At 45.2% G+C, this 24,712-nt stretch overlaps 1 protein-coding gene across 4 annotated transcripts in view; it reads right to left on the bottom strand.

Annotated features, from left to right (window-relative positions):
* Window positions 1–24,712, bottom strand: part of SFMBT2 (Scm like with four mbt domains 2) — a 214,229-nt gene that overhangs the window by 115,958 nt on the left and 73,559 nt on the right. For all 4 annotated transcript variants that reach the window (XM_023511389.1, XM_023511390.1, XM_023511391.1 and 1 more), the window contains exon 5: window positions 1,501–1,589. In XM_023511389.1, coding sequence (XP_023367157.1) covers window positions 1,501–1,589 — 89 coding nt within the window. The remainder of the gene's footprint in view (window positions 1–1,500; window positions 1,590–24,712) is intronic.

The following is a 24,712-nucleotide window of genomic DNA, read 5'->3' as shown; positions in this document are numbered from 1 at the left end:
GAAAAAGGGTGTGATAGCAAAATGTCTACTTCCCCAGTAAACAGATACGTGCATATCTGTAACACAGGATTAGAGATTTACACCATGATTCTTTGATATCCGTCCCACCAGGGCCACTACTCTAATAGCCAAGACCCTGTCCTGCTTTCAGGACTCCCGCCAAGCTTGTGTGTTTGTAGAGAGGACACATGTGGCGGGCATTAAAGATCAGCTAAAGGGACTATTACGTAGTTATTTCTACACCTAACCCGATAACTGGTTTAGAGAATATGATTACTGCCACTTCTTAGCATATGCTAGCATGTGAAAAGGGTGTTTGTTCAGCCAGCCTTATAGGCAAATGGTTTTAAAAAATTAGCACAGTGAGACAATTGTCCCTTTAAAAGGGGGAGCCATCATCACTTTGCTTTGTTAACCAAACAATCAAAATAGATACTATTAAGATATACATTAGGCTAAATCTTTACAAAACAAAACCTGTTAACTGTATTAGACAGAGTATCAGCGCCACTTATTAAAGGAGGGAAAGTTAAGGTTAAGAGAATACTCTGCTGTCAAAATCCACACTGTAGTCCTGGTTATTCATTAAGTTTTTCCATTTTTAAGGGCACTCTTAAATGAACAGACTTGGTAATTTAATAATTATGACATAGGACCTTTCTTTACCTGTTCTATTACATATAGCAAATATTGAAATGTTTCATCATAAATTTATTTTTAAATGAACCATCAAGATACCAGATTAAACTACTTTTTCTTTAATATCTTAAAATGGCCTTAGCTACATTTAAATATGGTCTACCAGTTCTCCTCATGTTTTTAATAAAGAAAACTTTATTAAAAGTGTTTTGGGTTTTTTTTTTTGTGGTTTTTTGGAGGGGGTTATTTTGCTGTTTTTGGCCAGGGCTAGGTTTGAACCCGCCACCTCTGGCATATGGGGCCAGAGCCCTACTCCTTTGAGCCACAGGTGCCGCCCTTAAGAGTTTTCTTTATTAATAAAGAAAGGAAACTTATTTAATTGTTTTTAATAAAGGGAGCTTATTCAATTACTGGTCAATATGCGTCTGTTCAAATCTTGGGGCTGTGCATCTAAAATAGACTATTTGATGGAATCATTTCTCAGTGAACTCTGAGAGACTGAATTAGTGCACATATATGGTAGGTGGGCACTTGTTCGATTCTCTATAAGATTTTATTTACATTCACTAATAGAGGAAAGAGAATTAAAGTTATAGGATAGTCTGAAGCTTTCTTAACATATAGTTATTTAAAGATGCATCCACATAGAGCAAATTTCCCATTTATCGACTATCCCAGGGAAAGTGTCATCAATGCCATAATCAGTAATTTGAGACAGAACAAGCACCAGGCTATCAGGACGGAGAAACCAGCGTGTGGACGAGTATCCGCAGAAGGATATATGCAAAGGTGCCGTGAGGTATGAGCTCGCGCACCTGGGGTGCTGCTGAGATAGATTAGATGCATAATAGCAATACATACACCTTCCAGAAGGTTGGCGGGCGCCGTCCTGGAACCCGTCAGATCACGGATGAGGAATTCTGTCCAGTCCGTGTACTTCTCTTTGATTGCTGGCAAGACAATGGAGAAAAACACATTTCAACACAGCAGCAATGATCAAATAAACTGAAAATCAGCAGTTTTCTGTAGGGAGGTATTGTTCCAATATTTTCCTTAATTTTAAGCACTGCACTTAAGTAAACACAGAAATGGAGGCATCACATCTGCCAACAAGTGGTGGCTTCAGAGCAACCACGTGCTGGGCCACATGGTGATTCAAGTATTGGAACTCCTGATGGTCCAGTCTATTCGGAAAAGGCTTACAAATGGCAAAGAAGATATTATCAGTTACGTGATTCAGGAAGTCACGTAGCAAATTCAAGAAGCAGGCCAGGGAGGCCGCAGAACTCACAGAAAAGTATTCCAAGTGGGGGAAATAAAAGCAGGCCCTGAGTTACATAAAAGGTTTTTACAGGTGTGGCGGAAGGAGGGAGTTTCAGACCAAGACATCAGTGTGCGTCGGGAGAAGGGTAGAATGAAGCAGAGAGGAGAGTCAGCCCAGTGAGATTCTGCAGCCCCGAGTTCAACCAACCCAAGATCAAAAACACTTCGGAAAGACAATAGTGTCAGTATTCCACAGGTACAGACTTTTTTCTTAACCTTATTCCCTAAACAATACAGTGTGACAATTACTTACACTGTGCTAGGTGTTCTGAGTTACCTAGCAAAGATTTAAAGAGTATGGGAGGATGTGTGTAAGCTGTATGCTAACACTCTGACATTTTCTACTTGGAACTCGAGTATCTGCAGATGTGGGTTCTCTATTTGCAGGGGTCCCAGGACCAATCATTCACTAACACAGAAGACGGCAGCCCCGTGTTTGGCCAGGCCAAGGCATACTCGGAACACATGGCCCTAGGTAATAAGGCTGAGTGATAGGGATAAACCACGATGTCTGGAAAGTCAACACAGACACTGAATAAACCAGAAATCTCTGCGGCAATAGGATAAAAGTTTGAATGGATAGGGAAACTAAGGCTGCACTCAGCAACTTATCTGAGTACATACACGCTAGGGCCCCAAACAGGAGGCACCGGGCTGGGAACAGGAAGGAATGCCCTTGAGACAGGTTTGAAAACAACACATCCACCCCTGGAGGCCAAGATGCTACAGGAGCTCAGAAACCAAGGCCAGAGAAAAACTTCCCTTCTCGGCATATTTCCCGAGATACAGATCTCCAAAGACCCACCCCCACAGGCCTACGCCTTCCCAGGGTGGGGAGGAATTTGCAAAGTCAGCAAGTGAGAGCAAGACCCTGGCTCCAGAATCCCACCACCAACCCTGCGATGCTGACCTCCAGCACAGGGAGAGGCACAGGCTGGGATTCCCCAGCACTCAGCTGAGCCTTTGATAAAGGATGGTTATTCGGGGTCTTCAAAGGCTAGACACAACCTTTTTAAAGCTTAAACCTAAAAGCACAGGGTTGTTATGAAAGGGAAGCTGGCCTTGATGGGGTGGGGTGGCGCAGATCCTGGCCCCAGTACACATTCTGCCACCCTGGTGCATGACTTTGAGTAATTTACTCCAAATCTTCAGTAAACATCTCAATAATCTCCTCTGCAGGCATGGTGAGGATACTAGGAAACAACCACCTAAGGCAAGTCTTGAGAACACATACAACTGTACCCCAAATATGCATTCCACATTTCATCACAGAAGAATGACCCTGTGCTCAAGAGAAGTGCTCTCTCTCCACAGTGAGAAAAGAAAGTGATTTTACACGTAAGAGTTGTTTCTAACAAGCAGGTTATCCAAGTTAACACGGAAGTCAAAATTCTAAAAATACCTAAGCACCCTATGAAGTCACCACACAGTGTTGAAACTTAACTTGTCAGCGTCACTGCAACAGAGCGCTAGAAGAGGCTCTCAGATTTACACCTGGTGAGCCCTGAGTTCCAGGGGTCCTGTAACTTTCCCTTAACACGCTTCTGCACAAAACTCTGAAGTGATCCTTGTGGGCTGTGGGATATCTAAACAAACTGCTCTCCACAGAAAATGTTTCTAGAAAGAAATAAGCGTGCCCGAACCACTGCAGGTTAAAAAATAGAAAGGAAACCGCTCGCAGGAATTTTGCCAGTTAAAGAAAAAGGTGTTTTGGTCAACACTTCTCAAAGCTCTGAATTTTTAAAATGTACCATAAACCTATTACAATAAACACTGCTACAAAATAAAAGCTAAGCATAACAAATTTACCCTTCCCAGTTTATTTTAACTAATGATCAAAGTTTAAGTTCTGTCCGGTACACGCGGCCCTGAAATTCCTTAGAATTCACTGTGACATACAGAAGCAGGCCAGCACGGTTTTCCATGTGTCCACTTAAACTCTAACCAGAACTTTTAGAACCACATAGTTTTATTCTATAGAACATCTTTTCAAAGACTCAAAATCAGAGATGCGTGAACACAAGAACCAAATCCCTGCCCTGATTACAATGGGGACTTTTTTCTTCAAATGGAAGCACAGACACACATGAAATGTTGGGAAACTCACAACCTGCCCCATCCCGACAACAATATGACAGGGAACTTGCCGGTCGGGGGCGGGGGGAGGGGGGAGGGAATGTTCAGGTTCAGGGGGAGGATCTTTCATCCACAACGCAGAATCTCTGTCCCATGTTTTCAATGGGTAGCCACAAACTCTTAGAAACAAGAAGCTTCAAAGGAGGACCTTTTTACCACCTTCTCGTGGGCACTCTTTCAAGATTCAATTTCAGTTTTGACATTCAATAAACATGCAAGAACATCTTTTTAAAAGTTCAAGTTCCATTCCGCTAACACCCCTCTTTGGGGAGGATTGATCACACACACACACACACACACACACACACACACACACGAGCTTTTTGCGAGGACTTTTAGAGATGGCTCCAAATCCCAGGACAGCTTTTTTAGGATTAGAAAACTATAAAAAGAATCCCAAATACAAGGTAGAAGATGGCTATCATTTTCGTAGAATTTGGGAGAACACTGCTAACACTGCCCTCCGTGCCTGTCAATTCCCCGTGCACACAGGATGAGATGCTGTGTCTCCTCTCTGGGACATGTCCTGCTGAGACTGGTCTGTGGGTACAAAACCAGGCCACAGAAAAGGTGCCCGAGTCCACCCCTACATTCCAGAGTTTAAACACGGAAGATTTTTTTATGTTCAACCTCTTTCTGGATTTTCTGAACTCACTTTCAGTCTGTCCTTCTCTGAATTTATTTTATGAGCCATAGTTTTAGTTTGCCATGGTTCTTTCTGGCTCTTTGGCGGTTCTTTCTTGTAGAATGTTTTTCTTGACAAGATGCCATTTTCAAAACCTCCCATTACGGTCATGAGAGGGGCTTTCTTCTCTGCCATTCCTGGGTCCTCTCTGATTCCTGGGGACCGTTTTGTTGTTTCTTCACCATCATCCTGCCCGCAGGGACTTCTGCCCAGCCCTCCTGGTCCTGCAAACTTAAGTTTAAGATGACAGAAACCCTGTTGGAGGGACGTGTGTGCAGGCAGAGGTGCTGGCCTTGGACAGCAGGCACTTCGTTAGGGGTGTCCCCCCTTCTCTGAGCTAACTTCCAGATTAGCCTCGGGGGTTCTCCCCAGGTGACTCCGCATTTCTTCAGAGATGAGCCAGAGGGAGACACACGTGGTCTCCGGTCCTTGGCTGCCCCAATGTGGGGTGGAGTTGAGTCTGTGAAGTGTTCTGACTACAGGCATCCCTCTAATCCCTGGGATTTCCAGTTCCTTGTGGGACCCCCACCCACCTGCATTCAGGATCCCCAAGGTGAACCCCCTCCACAGCCTGCAAGTGCGTCCAGCCTGCAGCAGCCCCTGTAATCAGTAGCAGTCACTGAGGACACTCAGCTCTCAGGATGAAGAACCACTGGGAACTTCTCCTCCAGGCTGGTCACTTCTTGATTCTCTGTGTCAGCCTGTGGAAGCTGCTTCTCCAGGCTGGTCACCTCTGCATTCTCTGTGTTGCTGACCTACACATATTTTATTTTATTTTATTCACTATCATTTTAATGGGGTCTCTGAGGGGGGAAAAGATAAATAAGACTTTCTAATCTACCGAGGCTCCTCCTAGCTCCCAAGAGAACTGAGCCCTTCCAACATGATGCTGGGCAGCCACCTTGGACTTCGGAGAAAGATGTTATTAACACTGACTTTGCTAAAGAAAGGGGCGGTCACAGGCAATCTGGACTTTAGAGACACTTACTCCCACTATTAAGAAGAAAAAACTACACATTTCCTTCCCTTGAGATTTTTAAAGGTGAACTGACATATATTTTTTGTGTGGAGTTCAAATTAAATTGTCCCTACAAACAAAAGAATAGATCATAAAATGATTCAACAGGATTGACAAGCTCCTACTGTGTGCAATGGGCCACACTATGTGCTGCTGAGGTTCAAACGCATAGGTGAAAGCACTGCTGTCTTTAATAATAAATACAAACCAGGTGAAGATTAACTTGTAAAGAATGTCACCAAAGTCACATACACATCTTCCTTGGTATTTGTCATCTATAGATTGTTGGAGGAAAAGTTTCAATTCAATGTTTCAAAACTCCTTCAGTTACATGTAGTATCATTTGTATCATTGTACACTTGTATCATTTAAAAAAAGAAAGAGTGTTACTTTGTCCCAAAAGATAGGATTTAACAAAGACATTGACTAAGAACTGTTGGAGGCCCATGACCCGGACTCCTCAGAATGATATTAGGGTGTGAGAGAAAAATAAGTGGTATGAAACAGAATAATCTACGTAACTTGAATATTTAATGCCATCATCATTAAAAATGTGGCCAGTTTTGATGCAGGTCCTTAAAAAGAAATGCCTTTGCGACCCAGGAGTCTACACATGGCTCAGGGTATTCCTGAGTGTCCGGGATGAGAACAGGGAAGACGGTTTTTGCTGAGATCACCTTATCACAGGGTCACGCACGACTTTTAATAACAACTACCTCACCGGGCAGGTGTAAGAATTAGACGAGTTATAAACCTCTTAACTCACTCACTCAGGCGGTGCAGCACCAACCCTGGTAAAGCGTCAAATCTTCTTTGGTAACTCGCTCATTCCCTCTTTAAGGCATTCAACTGTTTATCGAATATCCTAAATTTTCTTTAAGAAGAGCACATATCAAATAGTTAAACTGAGGTTTTGATTACAGGCTCACAATGTCTTACAATCCAAAATTAATTTTTAGTAAACCAGTCATAGATATACGGCCATGGGCATTAAAATCATACAGCAGCACTTCCTTATTTTTAAAAATTGTAATTAGAGTAAAAATTCCTTCCAGAGCATGATGATACTTACAGTCTTCTGATCTTCTATTACCCCTCCCTCACTTGGAGGCTACTGCTAATTTTGTCATCATGGCAACATCTGAAACAGGTGCCCAAACGGAGGCTGTCTGATCGTTCCCCAAGTAAACCATCACAGGAACCCAATTCACTTCTACCTCGATTCCCTTTCTTCACATTCTTGAAAAACTGATCACTGGTCATAGGGCAGTAAAGAATAATCTCTCCAGTTAAACTTGGTGAAAACTCTCCACCCAGGAGGAAGCACAGTGCAGAGACCATTGTCCCAGTCGCTGGCTGGCATCTTCTTGAGGGCAGGATGGTAGTAAATATGACGCACAGCGCCCACATCAACATGAATGTTCACACATAGAGACATCCATCTGCTACTGTCTAGTTCTGGCTACACATCGCCAGTCAGTTCCTGTAGTCCAGATTCCTCTGACCTCAAAACTTCTGTATGGTGTGCGCAAGAGCTCAGCACAAGGACACAGTATCCCCGAGATGGTCACGCAGCTCCAATACCACCAGATGCAGACACACATCTGCGACCCCGCGTTCCGGCAGCTCACTTACCCCCACAACTCACACCAGTCACACTATAATGAAAATGATTTCATTCTAGTTACTTTCCTGTCTACACGGTGGCACTCGCCTCAGGACATAGCTATTTGCCACAAGGTTTCGTTGAGATTTCAGGGAATTGTGTGATGGATTTTGCCAGTTCTTACAGGAGCAGGGTCAGAGGTCGGGCCCACCAGGAACACACAGAGGGGAGGGGCCTGTCCTCCCAGCACTTGGCGTTGCTCAGACTGTCCATGCTGGACATTCTAACAGCTGTCTCCTGGGCTTCCGCAGAAGATCCTAAGGAGTCCCCCTGCTATTCTGAGTGAGAAGGAGAATAGGGTGTCAGCAGAATGGAGTGAAAGGGCCCAGTCTGGAAGGCCTGCTCTGATCACAGTGCTCCTATCTGACTGTCCCCCAGCAAGAGCAGAAGCAGAGACCCCATTAGGAAGTCGGCCAGTGCAGTAACAGGAGATGGGAGGCGGTTGGATTCTCTGAAGACCGTGTCACAGACACAGCAGTAGGAAGATGGTCCCCCGAAGACGTTGGCCCTCCACTGCGGATAACAACGCATTGTGTATCTCAAAATCGCTAAGGGTAGATTTTTAACATTCTTGCCACAAAAAAATAAGTTGCTGGTGAGCGGATGGATATGCTAATTACCATGATTTAAACTTTCTTCAATATATACACAGATCACTGCATCACCCTGTAACCCATAAATGTACAAAAGTAGTATTGGTCAATTCAAAAATAACTTTTTAAAAAACAAAGGTCAAGCCATCAGAATTTGCTGATGTGGAGAGAGAAGACAGACATAGAATTGTCAGAGAGACTTAGGGTCCAAGCAGCTGAAGAGTGGGGCTGCCCTTTGCTGAGATGACTTAGGGTCCAAGCAGCTGAAGAGTGGGGCTGCCCTTTGCTGAGATGACTTAGGGTCCAAGCAGCTGAAGAGTGGGGCTGCCCTTTGCTGAGATGAGCAGGCTCAGGGCAAGTTCTGCGTCCGCTCCTGTTCAGATGATTATCGGATACTGCATCACAGCTGAGCAGCTACGATAAACAGACCCAAAAATACCGCGTGCAAACACAGTCAAAGTTCCTCCCTCTCTGTCTCTCTCTACCGTCTAAAGGCTGGGGACCCAGGGTGACAGGCAGTTCTGCTTCCCCATGATGGTCAGGAGCCCAGGGTCCCTCCACCCTGCCACTCTGCGATGAGCGAGGGCAAGGGCACGGCCAGCTGACAATGTCCATCTCACCAGGTCAGGGTGTAGTATCGTGGACATTGCACCCCCTGAATTCTACACACTCACAGACAAGCCACACCTCACTGAGCATGGCCATATCTGGTGGTACAAGAGGAGATACAGCAGGAGAAATGTCTGTCCCAAAGTGTCCCAGGAGCTCTCTGGGACAGAGTCAAAGAGGACAGGACCCAAGCGGGAGCTTCCTCCCTGCTGGGCAGCAGAGCTGCTGCTATTACTTACACCCTATCACCAAGACTGTTTCCTAAGTTCATCTTAAGATGACAAATGCACAAGGTAGAAGGGTCCCTCCACCAAAATGCGCACCAATGTGTCAGCGGCACCTCTACAGGTGAGAGAATGGAGTGTACACGCTAGCCTAGGGACAGCCCCCTTCCTCCAATGAAGCTTCTTCTGACAGCTGTGACACGTGACGTGGGATTTACCCCTCCCCCAAGAGACCGGATGGGACCCACCTTATCACACAAAGATCTAGCCCCTCTGAACAGCCATGTGCCCGGTTAAGTCTACTACTAAGCGAGAAAGATATTTCAAGGAGGGAATGATCAACTGTGTTAATGGTGCTGAGGGGACAAGGTAGCTGACTCTGACACTGGACCATTCATTCTGGTAACACTGCTTCTCTAAAATTAATTCCCAGGTGCACAGGAACAAAGATTTGCCGGATATTGGTCAACTACTCCCCAACGTCATTCCCACAACTTAAACTTCCATCATCAGCACATAAACGTTCCCGTCACTCCCCATCCTTGCCAGGATTTTATCTGATCAGATTTCTTAAACTTTCGCCAATCCCAAGCATGTCAACTACTGTTCTGACTTTGCTTCTCATTTCACGGTCTGGGTGGTTCTGTATCACTACACTGTGACAATTCAGACTTTTCCCTTCTGGTAGCTTCCTAGTAACACCCCTTGTACATTTTTTTATAGACTCAGCTTTCAGGAAAAAAAGTGCATCAATTTGCAGGAGCTCTTCATATATTTTAGATATTAATTCTCTGTTAGATATGGCACGGCTCTCAGTTGGTTTCTAGTACTCAACATGAGACTTTTACAAACAGAAATGAGACGTCACTCAGCCACTGAATCCTAGAATAAATCTTGAACTTGGAAGCCTGGCTCAGAGACCCTTATGAGTTGGTTCCTGCCTCTCTGCTGTTATGCTCTTCGCTCTCCACTCTGAATTCTCTCAGCTGTGCTCTTTGGATGGGCCCCTGTGGGCTCTGCACACCCTCCTCCTTTGGCATAGAAACACCCCCCAGCTCTTCCCATCCCTGCTCAGCTCAGCCCTCAATCCCCACGTTCTTTCCTGAGCCGCACGACACTGCTGTTCCTCCCACAGCCCCACACTCTTCCCCTTCATGTATGTAACATAATACACAATTACAAGTTTGTGTTCATTTTTCTACAGTCACTCTGACTGTCCACTCCAGGGGCCAGCCACGCCCACTGCGTTCACAGACACACACCCAGCACCTGGGGCACCCAGAACGCTGGAGCTTGGTCGTGAACTTCTGTCACTGGAAAGGAGAAATTAATTACGTGGTTTTATAAACTGTTTGTTTTACTCATCTTCTGATGCAACAGAATTTGTTGAATTGAGATTAAGAGCCACTGTTACCATAAATATTCATTACAAAGATCTTTCATTAAAATATAATTTAATTCAATAGCAGGCCAAAAGCATTCACAAATGTATTGCCAATTTTTGTTTTCTTTTCTTCTGTATTTGGCTACTTTATAAAAGCTTACAAGTGAGGTGAATTACCAATTACAATCTTAGCTTCAGTATATACAACCTAGAATCCCAGGGATGGCCCATGTAATGGATTTGACTCTTAATATCTTTCGAGGTAGAGACAGATGTTAAGTATTTTCTAGAGTTCCCCTTCCCTGTGAAAGCCGCCAACACTTCTCATTTCAGACATGGGAGGCACCCAGAGATTAAAGAAACACAAGTTCTACTCAACAGAACCTTAATCCCCAGGGACCCAGTGCTCTGTCTGAGTGCCCACGAATCTGCTAACACCAGAAACAACCAGGATTTGCAAAAGAAAAGGCATAAAGATAGGAACTATTTATTCCCTGAGCATAGACTATATTGCTCTGCAGCATATATTTAAAAACCTAAAAGATAAATAACCTCTACAAATATTAGAAACTTAATACCTTATCATTGTTCACTGGTTAGAGATTTTCATCCAATGAAATATGGAATTTCTGTTTCTTATAGATTTCTACAATCCTTCTCTAGCTGCCAATATCTCGCTTTTATAGACACTTCTGCTACTTTTTAAACACTTTCCTGCTTTTAAAGAATCCCCTTGCAAAGAGGCAGCCACGTTTTTCCTCCCTCTCCACTAGGAAAATTTCCTGCAGGCCTTTTATTTATTAGCTCACTCTGCAGAGACGCTGTCAAGGCTGAATTGACATATCACACAAATCCAGGGCTCCAAGTTCAATGGGAGGAGACACCTGCTTGTTAAAGATTTTATTCTCCTGGGTCTCGCTCTCTTTCTCATGCCTGTCTTCCTCCTTCCTGTAAAGTTACTTTCTTTCCTGGAACCAAAGAGCCGCCATTCACATTTTCCCCAGTGTTCCTTTTAGGTGCTGTATTTTAAGAAGAAAGAGGCAAATTTGCAAAAAAAAAAATGTAGATTAGCATACCCTTTGTATATATCTAAAGAAAGGAGACAGCCTGTGGTTCAACAGTCTTCATGTTACCGTGGTGATTAATTTTATTGTGTCAACTGGGCTCAGATACACACAATCAAGCACTACTCCAGTGTTTCCATCGGGGCGTTTGGGGAGGGAATTAACACTTGGTGGGCTTGGAGTAAGCAGATGAGGGTGGGCCTCCTCCAGTCAGTGGAAGCCCTGAACTGAACTAAGGACTGACCACCCCCGAGAAAGAGAGAGCCCTCCGGAAGACCATCTTTTGACTTCATCTATACCATTGGCTCTTCCTGGTGCTATAGCACACAGCCTTGGACTTGGACTGCAACTCTTCCTTGCTGGCCACTGACAACAAGAAATAAGGGAGGTACGAACAGAGGGAAGATTATTACAGAGATTATTACAGCTCTCAATATGGCCTCATCACAGGTGGACACTCCAGGTCAGACAGCACATGGTCTACCAGAAAGCAACAGAAACAAAATGAATGTCCTGACAAGGTTATCTTATGACCTACCTGTGTAACTTACTTTTTCATTTCTGAAAGACGCCTTCCTTCTTAATTCTAACCTAAATTGCCTGTGATCTCAGCCTATCTCCTCTTCCAAAGTCCATGCACACCCTGTGACCAGAGAGTTACTTACTCTTTCTCTACTAGGACTGGGCACCCTCCCTCTTCTCCTCGTGTAGTTGAAATATTTCAGCAATAAACTCGGTTCTTATACTTTGAGCTCATCTTCAGAACGTTAATATCACCCCAGTCATAGTACTTGCCCCAGTAGGAACATTGTGGAAATTAATTAGCATGAATTAGTTATGGGAAATAATTAGTTACACATGAAGAACAAATGTCACTCCGTGGGGTGAGTAGGAGCTCACAGCTCTAAAGCTGGCCATGACATTGATCCTTGACCCTTGGTGTAGCCCAGGTGAAGTTCCTGGTGTGACCCACAGGGGCTTCCAGGACTTTTCCCTAAGCAGAGATACCTGGGCAAATAACTGGCTTAATTTTTGTTTTTACCAGAAGAACAGTCTAGTAAAAATGATGATAAGAGGGCAGCGCCTGTGGCTCAAAGGAGTAGGGCGCTGGCCCCATATGCCCCAGGAGGCCGGTTCAAACCCAGCCATGGCCAAAAACTGCAAAAAGAAAAAAAAAGGTGATGATAAGAAACATTCCATGATCAAATCAAAACTATAAGTCAGACTGTCATTAAAGGAAAATGGTTGATATATGACAAAAATTTATGGCTCACCTTTCCCTCCCCAGTCTAGAAAAACCTGAGCAGACACAGGGCCAAAAATAAAGGTGCGTGTGGTTTGCAGGCCCAGCAGCAGTGAAGGGGCCGTGTGTGAGTGTGCGTCTGACTCTCTCTCTCTCTATCTACCTTGCTTCTCAATAACTAAGCAAGTATTTCAAATAAGCCCCAAAGGTTTTGTCCTCTGAGATTCCCCAAACAAATCAGGACTTCTACCATAGTGTATCATAAAATGCTTCAATAAAAACTTTGAAAAAGGGTTAGAATGTGTAAAATAAAAAATATGCTGGTCCTGTAGCTGTCAGTAATTCATCTTGAGTGTTGACTACAAATTCCACCTGCTTTATTACATAAACAGAATTCATTTGGATTATTGTGTGTGGCAGTTCTTGAAAAAGTCAGCCGTAAGCAGAGCCTGGACAAATTCCCTGCATTCTCTTCTATCAATTACAAGAGATCGAATTATGTTTGCAAAAATGAGGCTTTATTACTGACAATTATTTTTAAGCAATGAAAAGTAACGTATATCAACTTACGGTTTTCTTCTTGTTAACACTAAGAATATATTAGATCAAATTTATAGATGCTTGACTAAACAAAAACTATGATGTCAGCCTTGGAAGCAGTAATTCCATGACTTAGATGGAGCAGTTCATGCCACATGAGTAGAGGGGAATAAATTTCATACTCATTTTGCAACCATTATTCCTTCCACCTGGGAGATGGGACAAGCTGAGACTTGAAAAGAGAGAGAGAGAGAAAGAGAAAGTGATGTTAATGAAACAGGACCTACAGGGCCCTATTTAGACACCTTAATCTAACCATAACCTATAATTCACTTGCCCAACAATCATAAGCTCTTTTTGATTTTTGTCAGCTTATCCAGTATTTCAATAACCCCAACACAGTAAACTACTAACATTTAAAACAAGCCCCAAATGTCAATAATATGGGAACATAGCTCCTTCAATAACTACTTCTTGTTGAAATTCTCATTTTTTTTTAAGAATGAAGGTGCATAAAAGAAAAGAAAAAAGAAATTTTTTAGTGCCATTGTAGGGTGACTTTATAGGCAGGAACCTGGCTTGTTTGACATTACAAGAAGTCAGGCTGGGTGTGGCGGCGCACACCTGTGATCCCAGCACTCTGGGAGCCCGAGGCAGGTAGATCCCCTGAGCTCAGGAGTTTGAAAGCAGCCTAAGCAAGAGCGAGACCGCCGTCTCTACCAAAAATAGAAAAATTAGCTAGGCATGGTGATGGATGTCTAGAGCCCCAGCTACTTGGGAGGCTGAGTCAGGAGGGTCACTAAGGCCAAGAGTTTGAGGTTATAGCAAGCTTCGATGATGCTATTCACTCTAGCACGCGTGACAGAGCAAAACTCTAGTCTCAAAAACAAACAACCAAAACAGATTACATGAGAGGGTGAAAATCCAGACGATTGCATTCTCGTTCGCCTTAGGCCTTCTTGCACATTACCCAGGATCCCGCGTGGCCTAACAGGAGGGGCTGACAGAAAGGTGGGCAGACCATGATCAGCGCTGAGTGTTTTAAGTAGATGAGCAGAGCCACAGAAATGGGCTGTCTGCAGGGACAGCAACAAAACAGGCAAAGTCCAAGAAAATGACTCCTGAGTGGGCTTGGTTTTCTCATTGCAGTCACAAGGAGTCTCATAGAGTGTTTTGTTCCCAGACACCCTTAATACATCACCTTCAGAACTCCCTCACACATTTTAGGAACAGCCACACTGCCGTGGGGAACTGCTTGCCAGGCTAGCCCCTAAAACTTGACAGACACAAAATGTACGGAATACTGGGCATGTCAACCATGCACAAGCAACCTACAAACGCCGTCCATCGTAAAGATTACGCCTAATCACACATACGAATGTTCATGTCAAAAACAACTCACGAAAGAAGAAGGAAATTTCTTGTTTGGAATAAGGAAGAGACAGACACTGCCCATACCCCAGAGGGCTACTAAATCTACACTTAGAGATAAGGCAGCGTCCACTTACTCTCCACATCACTCCTCTCCTAATAACTAAAGGAGAGATGCCCTTGGGAAGAAGGGCCCTGAACAGCATGGAGAAAAGACTGCATCTCCTTTTTGGAGGAGTGAAAATAGCATCTATTTCTAGCTCAGAGTCTCATTTCTTTTACAGAAAGCATAAGTTCACTAATAAAGTATTAACTTGGAAGTTTTTTTTTTTAAAAAAAAGAAAATTGTGAAAAACTTAACTGCAAAGAATTCTACTCATGTTACTAACTTGGATAGTTACTGAATCTCAAAAATACACCTTCAAGGATCAACCTAAAATTCGAGAGGCAATTATTACCTGCAATCCTGTCCTTTCACTACATAAAGTCCTTGGCATGACCATAACGTGAAGTGTCTCGGCATGAAGCCAGGGTGCTGTGTTCTACAGGTGGTATTTAGGCAGTTCAGTGTAGCTTCCCCACGCTCAGGGAGCAGCTCAGCAGCCCCACCCCAGCTCCTTCATGCTCTGTTACTTACTGACCTGTGGGCTTCCTCCACTGTGTTACAAACTCCTGCAAGAAATATGGATGTCTCCCAGGCCTACTTCCTACACCCAGCACACAGTCTCTGATTTGCATGACACTGGTTTAATCAGCATTTGGAACCTCTGAACCAGCCCAGTCTGCTTCAATTTTGTGTAAAACAACAGTGAGTTGTTTTCAGTTGCTAGTCACCCCCCAACCCCTTGCTTGTAACCTCATGAGCCACATGAACCACAAATGCAGCCACAGGTGGAACCTAAGTGGCTGGGACCAAGGAATGGGGACAAATTAAGAAGAAGACACCACACCCGTGATCCAATCAGATCACCCCTCCCTGTGTTGCCTCATTGCCACATCCAATCAGATCACACTTCATTGCCCTCTGCCTATAAAGCCTCCAGCCCCCAGCTCTGGAATATAGATCTGAACCCCTTAGCAGCCTTGCAAAAATAAACTTTTTTACTACAAAAACCTGGTGCTTCTCTGCTTGGCTTTCTGCTGTTCAGGTAAAAAGACCTAGTTCAGTTTGGTAACATGTTTAACAAGGAACTATCCCCAAGGTGCTCTACTGTGCCAGGCAGAGAGTAAAAGTGACCCCCATCTCGTTATGAAGAATCTCATCCAGACTGTGTGAAATTAACATGGGCAAAACCAGATATCTAACTGACAGTCTGGGGCAGTCATACCAATACCACATTATTAACATATCAAAGGTTAATCTTTTAGGGACACCTGAATTGTCTTATACAGGAGGACGCAGGAGAGGAGCAGCCCTGGGCCAAGCTGGCTGCATTCCAAGTTCTGCACATTCTGTAACTCCAGCGAAATCACTTCACCTTTCCACAGTGCCAGCCTCCCTGCTCAGAACAAAGCAGAGGAGGTACGGAGAAGAGAAACAAAACCACCTCCAAGGATCACCTCAAATGAACCATAGTTCCAAGCAGAGTTTGAAAGGAATTGGGTCTTTAGTATTATATACATTTGATATAGCTCATTTATTTACTAAACTCCTAAATATTTCAAATCAACTTAAACGTGATTCATCTTCTAGCTGCTTTGGAAAGATAGGCTATTATTAAAACATACCGCATGTTAATTTTATGAAAATTCAATTTATGGTCATGGGGGGGGTCAAGAAAAAGCTATTAAAATACATCAGTCAATGGCAAGTTCAGGAGCTAGGTCTTAGATTAGAGGCACACACAGGTCGCTGCAGGGCAGGCTTGGGCAGACTATGTGTGGCTTGCAGGCCAAGCCAAAGACAGCTACAATTCAGACCAGGGCTTCTCACCCCTGGCGCTACTGACACTTAGGGCTGACGCTTCTTTGTTGGGAGGCAGTGCTCTGTAGCTTGTAGCTGTTTATAGCAGTATCCGTGGCCTCTCCCAGCTAATACCCCAAATACCTCTCCCCTCTGCCCCCATTGTAACAGCAAAACCTGCCTCCAGTTTTTGCCTGGAGCAAAACCCTGCCCAGTTGGGAACCATATAGGCTTAGCCAGAGCACCTGGTGTATGGTTTTAAACACACACAGTAGAACCTCCACAGTGACCGCCTCCCCACAGTGACCGCCTCCTCAAGTTGACCTAATTTTCAGACTGAACATGCACCACATGTACGTACCAGCACAGCAGGCCTAGTTCCTTATGCTGACCGCCTCCATGTGCTGACCAGAGGTTCAGCTGGTTCAGAACCTTATTGCTTTCTGGCCAAATGCCACACATTCATTCACTGCATAGAAAGCCTCTCCACCAAGGAGAGACCACACTTTCCAAGTCCACAGAGGGAACAACTAAGCTGAAACAAGACATAAAACCAGGCCAAACACCAGAAGCTGAGAACTCAGTGCCAGAGGACAACGGTCCGGACAGCTGCCCACCGCGTGCCCATGGTTAGCGTTGCAGGTCTGATACGCTCGCCTTCGTGGACAGGAGCAGTGGACAGGACCATCGGCCTAGCTCCTCAACCAGCGGAAGAGTCAGATGGTGACGAAGGGTCAGGAACTAACACACTATCGCTGTCTGTTTTATTTGAGTTCTTTAAAGACAGGTTGAGTGCAGCAGTGAGATGGAGAAAGAGGAGAACGGAGTCGGATGTGCCCCCACTGTGCAGCGAAGGGAGACTCCAGCCCTCCAAGCAGCCACACCGCCTGGCCTGCTGAACATTTCAACAAGGTGGTGAGCTCCCAACCTGCTCCAGAGTGAAAAACTGATGGAAACAGCAGGCAACTCAGGAATCACACACATCTACCTTTAGCAAGGTCTTTCTCATGTTTTTCTCCTTCAATGGATCTGCTGTAGAATTTTCTTTAACTAAGGTTAAGTTGCTTTGCATTTCCTGACTAGCTCTGGAGATGGAAAAGGCAGATTAGATGAAAAGGCTTCATGTACAGAGGATGTAGGCCTGGCTTACAAAGTGTTCCCTAAGGTGGGGGTGGGCAGTAGGGGAACCAGCATTTAAATTTAAAAAAAAAAAAAAAAAGCAAAAATAATTATGTAATCTATGTAATTGTACACAGACAAATCTCTTCCACCCAGTTTTTCAAACACCTAAATGACTAAGAACATAATTGCCCTCTTTCAACTTAACAAGATTAATCTACAGCTGAACATTTCCAGTGACTGCATCCTGGTAGTTTATCTTTTATCGTGACACTCCCTGGGATCACCTTTACTTTGCAAACGAAGAGATTCTTCCACTGCCGGCACCTGGTTACTTTGCTCTTTGCAAATTCACCTGCTAAGAATATGAAGCGATTTTTAAAAGTGAATCTGGCTAATAAATCTATCACATGCCCCACCAGCGCCCACGAGTGACTCCCTGACTTGGGTTTATCTTGATTGACGCCCAGCTCTGCCAGCAGCCACTCCGCTCCAGAGAGCAGTCACCGGTCTCCCCCCAGCCGTGATTCATCACTACCTGTCAGTTAGAGTCAATATCCCACTCACATCATGTTGACAAAGGAAAAATTTGGTAATAAGAAAAGGCTTTGCTTTATCTAGACTGAACATATATAAATTACAATCAGATTATGTAGAGAAAATACATGAGCTAAATTTATCTGCTGTAACTACACTTGTCACAGCACTTTTTAAATGCCACTTTTCCAAAGAAGGATTTATTTAAGTACAGGAGTTAGCAGACAGTTGAAGAAAGGCTAGTATGAGTCCTGAAAAGATCAACTGCGTCTCATGCAAACTATTTCTTCCCACTGGAGAAATCACCAGCTAAAATCTTTTCATTCCCCTGGATGAAAATGAAAAAAGGATTTTTCATTCCTCTGGCCCAGAACTTTTTTTTTTAACCATTTACAAAAACTACACTATCCTTTAAGCAGAAGCCTTAGGCAACTACCTTATTTCCTTCAGGTCACTGAGGTTTTGATGATGTAAAGGAGGCTCTATGGCCCCTTCCCAAGGTGGTCAACCCACCACCCAGGGACATCACGAGCCCTGGATGAATCCAGGGGACCTTTAGCCACATTCTGGCGAGACAGATGCAATGAGGTAGCAGCACAGATGGGGGAAGGGAAGGGTTGAAGCCGCAGTGACACCAGTTATTGGAGGAAAGAAGAACTGGGAACCAGAATACTGCCCTGGACCCCACACCCTAGATGACAGGCTGGCAAGAGCCTCGTGTTTAGCCAACTCTGGGCTTCGGCTGTACGTACTTACACAAACACCCATCAATAATTAGCAAATTAGCGAACTGGAACAGCTTTGAGACGTCTGTCCTCAGCTTAATGGTCTGTTTCGTTTTCAGCTGTTAGCAGTCTTCGTACGGGGTATTAGAGGCTCCAACTGGCACTGACTGCATCTCCCAGAACACAAAGTGATGCGGGAGTTAGTGCTTCCCCCTGGTTAATTATAAAGCCCTGAAACTAAGGTTTTAATTAATTACCAGGTAAACAGACTATGCAACCTAATTCTAGCAGAAGTGAGACAGGAGTGAAAACCGTCCAGACTTCCCGGGAATTGGGGGATATTCCCACATCTGGCCACGTCAAACAGCCAAAATGAGAGGATGTCAAACCCACCACCCACCTCTGGAGCATGAAACTAAATACGGCCCTGAATTCTGTGCCCAAATACGACCCAAAGCCATCATCCCGGGGAGGATTATCCTCAGAGCAACCGTTCAGCGCTCTCTGTGAAGTGCCAGGGTCCTACGCGCCCTGAACAGAGTGAATTTGAACACACAGAGAGTGGAACACACCCGCTTGCTCTGCAGCACTGCGTGCAGGAACTGGGAAGGAGCAGGTATCTGATGGCGACTAAATAAATCATGCCCGGCACCCACACGGTGCAGCCACAACGTGCACGCACAGGGTCCGTCTAGGTCCCCAAGCTCGGAATTTGAGTGAAGTCCCCAAACAGGGTGCATCAAACAATCCTGCTTTTCTCGCTTAAATTTCTCACGTAAGATATTTCATGAGAGTACTTTATAAAATCATACGTGTAGGAAAGTGCACATCTTTTCAGCAAGTATTTCTGAAAAGTGAGTATTCAGAAATTCAGGGGAGAAGAGGAAGACTTTCTGCTTTATTTACCTACTGTTTTCATCTTCCCTCCCAAATTACTTTTATGTTTTTTTTTTTTAAACAGTCTCAGTCTGTCACCCTGGGGGAGAAAGCTGTGGCATCATAGCTTATAGGAACCTCAAATTCTTAGGTTCAAGTTCCCTTGCCCCAAGCCTCCCAAATAGCTGGGACCACAGGTGCCTGACACACCCAGCTAATTTTTAGTAGAGATGGGGCTTACTCTTGCTCAGGCTGGTCTTGAACTCCTGAACTCAAGTGATCCACCCACCTTGGCCTCCCAGAGTGCTGGAATTACGGTCATGAGCCACCACATCCAGCCACTTTTGTCATTTTTTAAAAAAGTAATGAAAACAGAGCTAAACCCCACTGAAATTGTGGCATTCAAGTATGTCTGTGTCAGAACATCTAGTAAGAACCATGGTCCACTAGCTTTTATTCTTATTTCCAAACTAGCATCTGTCTAAAACAGAGAAAAACGGGATGAGTCCCTAAATGGGAGGCAGGTGACACGGGGCTAATCCCAATATAACATGAGATGGTTTTAGCTGTTGCCTCCTGCTCAGTGTGAAATGACTCTGCCTACCAAGTGCTCGTGAGCTACAGAGAACCCCGCGAGGTGCTCACAGCAGCAGGTGTGCAGCTGTGTGAACCCCACTTTATAGCAAAGCCACACGTTGAACCTTCAGGCCAGTGACATTGACCCGCTGTGCTATAGCACACTGCTGGGCCATGAGAGGATCTTAGGGGATCCTCTTTTAAAAACTTTTACAAATCATTCATTAAAGGACGGCACCTGTGGCTCAAAGGAGTAGGGCACCCGGCCGGCCCCATATACTGAAGGTGGTGGGTTCAAACCCAGCCCTGACCAAAAACTACCAAAAAAAAAAAAAATTCATAAAATTATTTTTGAAAGAAGTTCACAGCACAGTAAGTATATTCTTTTTTAACTCTTTTTTTGATCAACATAATCTAAGTGTGCTGCGGAATTTTAACTATGGGTTCAAGTGTGCCGTGAAATAAAAAAAGGTTGAAAAAAAACACCGGTCTAGGCAATTAAGAAAAAAAAAAAAACCCACAAGGTCCTCCAGGAGAACAAGCCCGACCTGTGAGCTGTCGTAGTGATGTCTGGGACTTCTGTCCCCAGCACACTGGGTGGCAGATGCTGGCTTGTAAGCCAGCCTTTCCGTGACTGGCTCTTAGGAAAGGAGGCGGGGTTACACCTAAACAGGCAGGAAGCACCAGACCCAATTCACCAGCACAAACAAGTGAAATGTCACAACCCTCTGGGAGGGTTGTTGATTGTGTCAACTTGCCCAGGCCACTTGGTCAAACACTACTCGGGTGTGACCTGAAGGCCCTTTGAGGTGAGATGAACACCAGAATCGGTAGACTGAGTAAAGCAGACTGCTGTCCATGGGAGGGTGGGCCTGGTAGCGGAGGAACAAAAGACCTTTCTCCACGTGGCAGGGACCCCTCCCACTAGACTGCCTTTGACCTGGGACAATGGCTTCTTCCTGCCTTCAGAGGAAAATCAAGTCATTAGTTCTCCCTGGGCCTTGAGCCTGCCAGCCTTCAGGTTGGGGCTATTCCATCAGTCCCTCTCTGGTCCTCAGGTCTTCTGACTAGGCCGGAAAATCATACTGTCAGCTCTGCGGGTCTCTGCCCTGTATACAGTAGACCTGGGGGCTTGTCAGGCTCCGTAACCATGTGAGATAACTCCTGGTAGCAAATATTCTTATACCTCAACATCTCTCCAGAACCCTAATGAGTACATGTGACAAATAATTTCAATCTGTTCCTAACACAGACTGTTCAAATCCAGGGGCACAAGTTAGTAGCTGTGTGACTTTCAACAAGTTACTCTGCCTCTCTGATCTTTTCCTCATCTATAAAACAGGAATAGTAACGGTCCCCAGCTCACAGGCTTGCTGTGGGGCTTAATATAAAACATTCAGAACGGTGCCTGGTACACTGTAGCCCTGTATAAACATTCGCTGTTATTAACAAGGTGTCTGGTAGAGAAGCACACAGACAGATAACGCATACTCTGGACAAACAGGAAGTATCGGGAGGGCTGGAATGTCTGAGTTCCTGAGAAAACAGGAAGCTGAGCTTGTCCTGCCTAGTGACTGAAGGAGCAGACACACACAGGACACGCTGAGAACAGATGGTAAGCCTCTAAAGGAGCTGAAACCCATGACCTCCCTCAACAGAGCTCGGGTTTGTGCAATGCTCTAATTAGTGAGAGGGCCTCATTGGACTTTACCAGAATGGCACAAAACCCAGCAATGGTTATAGCCGGTTAGGGTCAGATGGGCCCAGCAGAGGGTTAAGTGTGGACCAGAAGCAAAACCAGAGCAGACAGAGTCCAGGAGGAGAGACGTCACAACCGGGAGTCCAACCAGCAAGTGGGGCTGGGAAGGGCACAGCGTGGGGGCTGGTGTAGTGCGCGCGTGCACACACACACACCCTGCAGATACTTACTGAGCAAGCGCCCCAACAGTGTTCAGTAAGGAGACCCTGGAAGTCACCAGCACAGTGCCTGATGTCAGCTAAATGAAGACTGCACCCCTTCTCGCCTGCTGAGAAGGGCGGGGCACAGTCCTGTGCCGAGGTCTAGCACACGTGCCTCACTCCCAGGACTTCTCCACCTCTGTCCCCTTGAACGGGAGGCCCCTACGTGACGCTTCCAGGAGCCTCTTGGTACTGTGTGGTCACAGTATGAGGCTGGTGCTGAGCATGACAACCCCGCACACACCACAGATGCACATGTACACGGCTGCAAATTCCTTAAACTCGAGGTTTGAGTCCCTTCGCTTCTCTATCGATAAACGTGTCATCCAGGGTGTATCAGAGCTGTTTAAATGTGGGTTAAATTAGCACATAAACAAGCATCACCTTGACAAAAGTGGGTTTGTTCTGAGAGTCACAATGAACACTGAGTAGAGAGAGATTAATTTCAACACAGAAGTGGACCCTGGAGCTGTTTCGTGTAGGATGGACCCTCAAATTCTGGCTAGAACCAGGAAGAAAAGATGGCAAATTCATGGGGATTGTGGGAGGCGTTCTGCAGACTGTTCTTGCCTGTTTTCTGGGGACAGTCTCTGCCTGGAGACCGGGGCTGCTGGGCCTTTCCCCCCTTTCATTACCACCCTTGTAAGAGGCCCTTTGGGAAGGTTTTTCTAATCACTCCCTCGTGAAATTTTAAAACTACATAACAACACCCCACATCTCTTTATGTACTGTACTGTGTGTTTAAGCTTTGAACATTTAAAAAGTATGATTTTTTTCATCTGTTTGAAGATAATAGGATCCTCACACAGAAATGCAAGGCCTGAATCTCCAGGACAGCTGATGCCCCAGGACTCCAGATTTGGGGTTGGCACCAGATTCAGTCGTGAATTTTACAACTCACACTAAATTAACATTTACCTTTCATTAGCAGGAATTACCATAGTAACCCTTGAATGTCTAGGCTATCTGAGTACACAGCCTGGACGCTGAGGGGACGGCATGGGACAGTGAAGAGGTTCAGATCTCCAGGTCCTTCCATTCTGGGCCAGGGGAGAGGAGAGTGGCAAATACGTTATATATCAGACCACGATAGGTGATAAAAGGAGAAATAACTCCCCCTTGACTGGGCATATTGTACTTGTCCACTGTTCCTCACTTCTCCATGGAAAAAGTGACCCAGCTTAAAGGATGTAAGACTTCAGCAGAGATCTCAAGGGGAAGCAGGCTGTGCAGTTGTCTGGGGCGAGTGTTCTGGGCAGCCAGGACAGCCCATGCAAAGGTCCTGGGGGATAAGTGAAGTAGGCACCTCTGAGGAAGGGGAAGGAAGCCAAACCGTGAAGCTGCATCACGAAGGTGGATGGTAGAAGACAAACACAGGCGGATTGGTCAAACAGGTGCACAGAAGGACATCTTTAAACTACGCCCCTCAGAATTTCAAGGCAGAGTAATAAATGTGCAAACAAAAACCTGCATGTATAGAAGTTACAAATTGTGCAGCTCAGAGCAGTCCTAGGATAGGAGCATGAAGCCAGGGCCCGTGCCCGTTGTGTTTCTTCAAATCTGAGCAGCATCTATTCCTCGGTGTGTGCACAGTGTTGCTCGTGATCATCGGGGTGCGTTAAATCTGAAGTTAAAGCTGAACACTGTCCTGCCTCCAGCTGGACGTGGCCCAGTTCTCTGTTTAACCTAGACTTTGGGAAAAACCAACATTCCCCAGGAACCGACACTTGTTTCTGGATTGTCTTGAGAAATCTCCAGAGTCACAGCTACCCGGACGTGGAACCTCACAGAGTTTTGCCTTCTTTATTGTTGTTTTATCTTTTTGTGGGATATGAACTATCGGAATTAAATGAGAGAGAGAGGGAGAGAGGGAAATCCAAGCCTGACAGCCCGGTGGGAAGATGAATTGCCCTCATTACTGTAATGTGCTGTCACACACGCAAAGCAGTTTAAACCCTCGGACCTTGTTCTCCTTCCCCATCTACTAGACGCCGGAGTGCGCAGCTGCTGACTCTTAAAAATTAATTAATGCCCCACTTTTATCTAGTTCTTCCTCACAGGACTCCAAGTCGTGTCATGAAGTGTTCTCTAATATCTCACCCGTGGAACAAACACAGCACACCGGAGGCCACAGGGCTGCAGCCCTGCACTCTCAGGCTCAGCAATCAATCAAGGGAGCGGGCAGGGCGGCTGCTGCCCAGGGAGCAGAGAAACCAGCGCAGACTTGGGAATCTGCTTTCCTTCCATTGTTATTTTCCTGGAGAATCACTCCAGCATTTTCTTACCAAAGGAGCTACTGCGTGATGGTAACTAGCGAGATAAACACCTGCTGACAGATCCCTGACAATACACAGAATTACTCTCCTTCTTTGCACCATCCTTAGAGGTTAATAATATGACCCCCACTTTTCAGATGAAGAAAGTGAAGCTTAAAAATCTAACTTCTTGGCTCGGCGCCTATAGCTCAACCGGCTAAGGCGCCAGCCACATGCACCTAAGGTGGCGGGTTCGAATCCCCAGCC

The sequence above is a fragment of the Otolemur garnettii genome, unplaced genomic scaffold, assembly GCF_000181295.1.
Source record: "Otolemur garnettii isolate 467f Iridium unplaced genomic scaffold, OtoGar3 scaffold00019, whole genome shotgun sequence".
NCBI lineage: Eukaryota > Metazoa > Chordata > Mammalia > Primates > Galagidae > Otolemur > Otolemur garnettii.
Note: the sequence above shows the minus strand (reverse complement) of the source record. Positions and strands in the feature narration are given on the sequence as shown.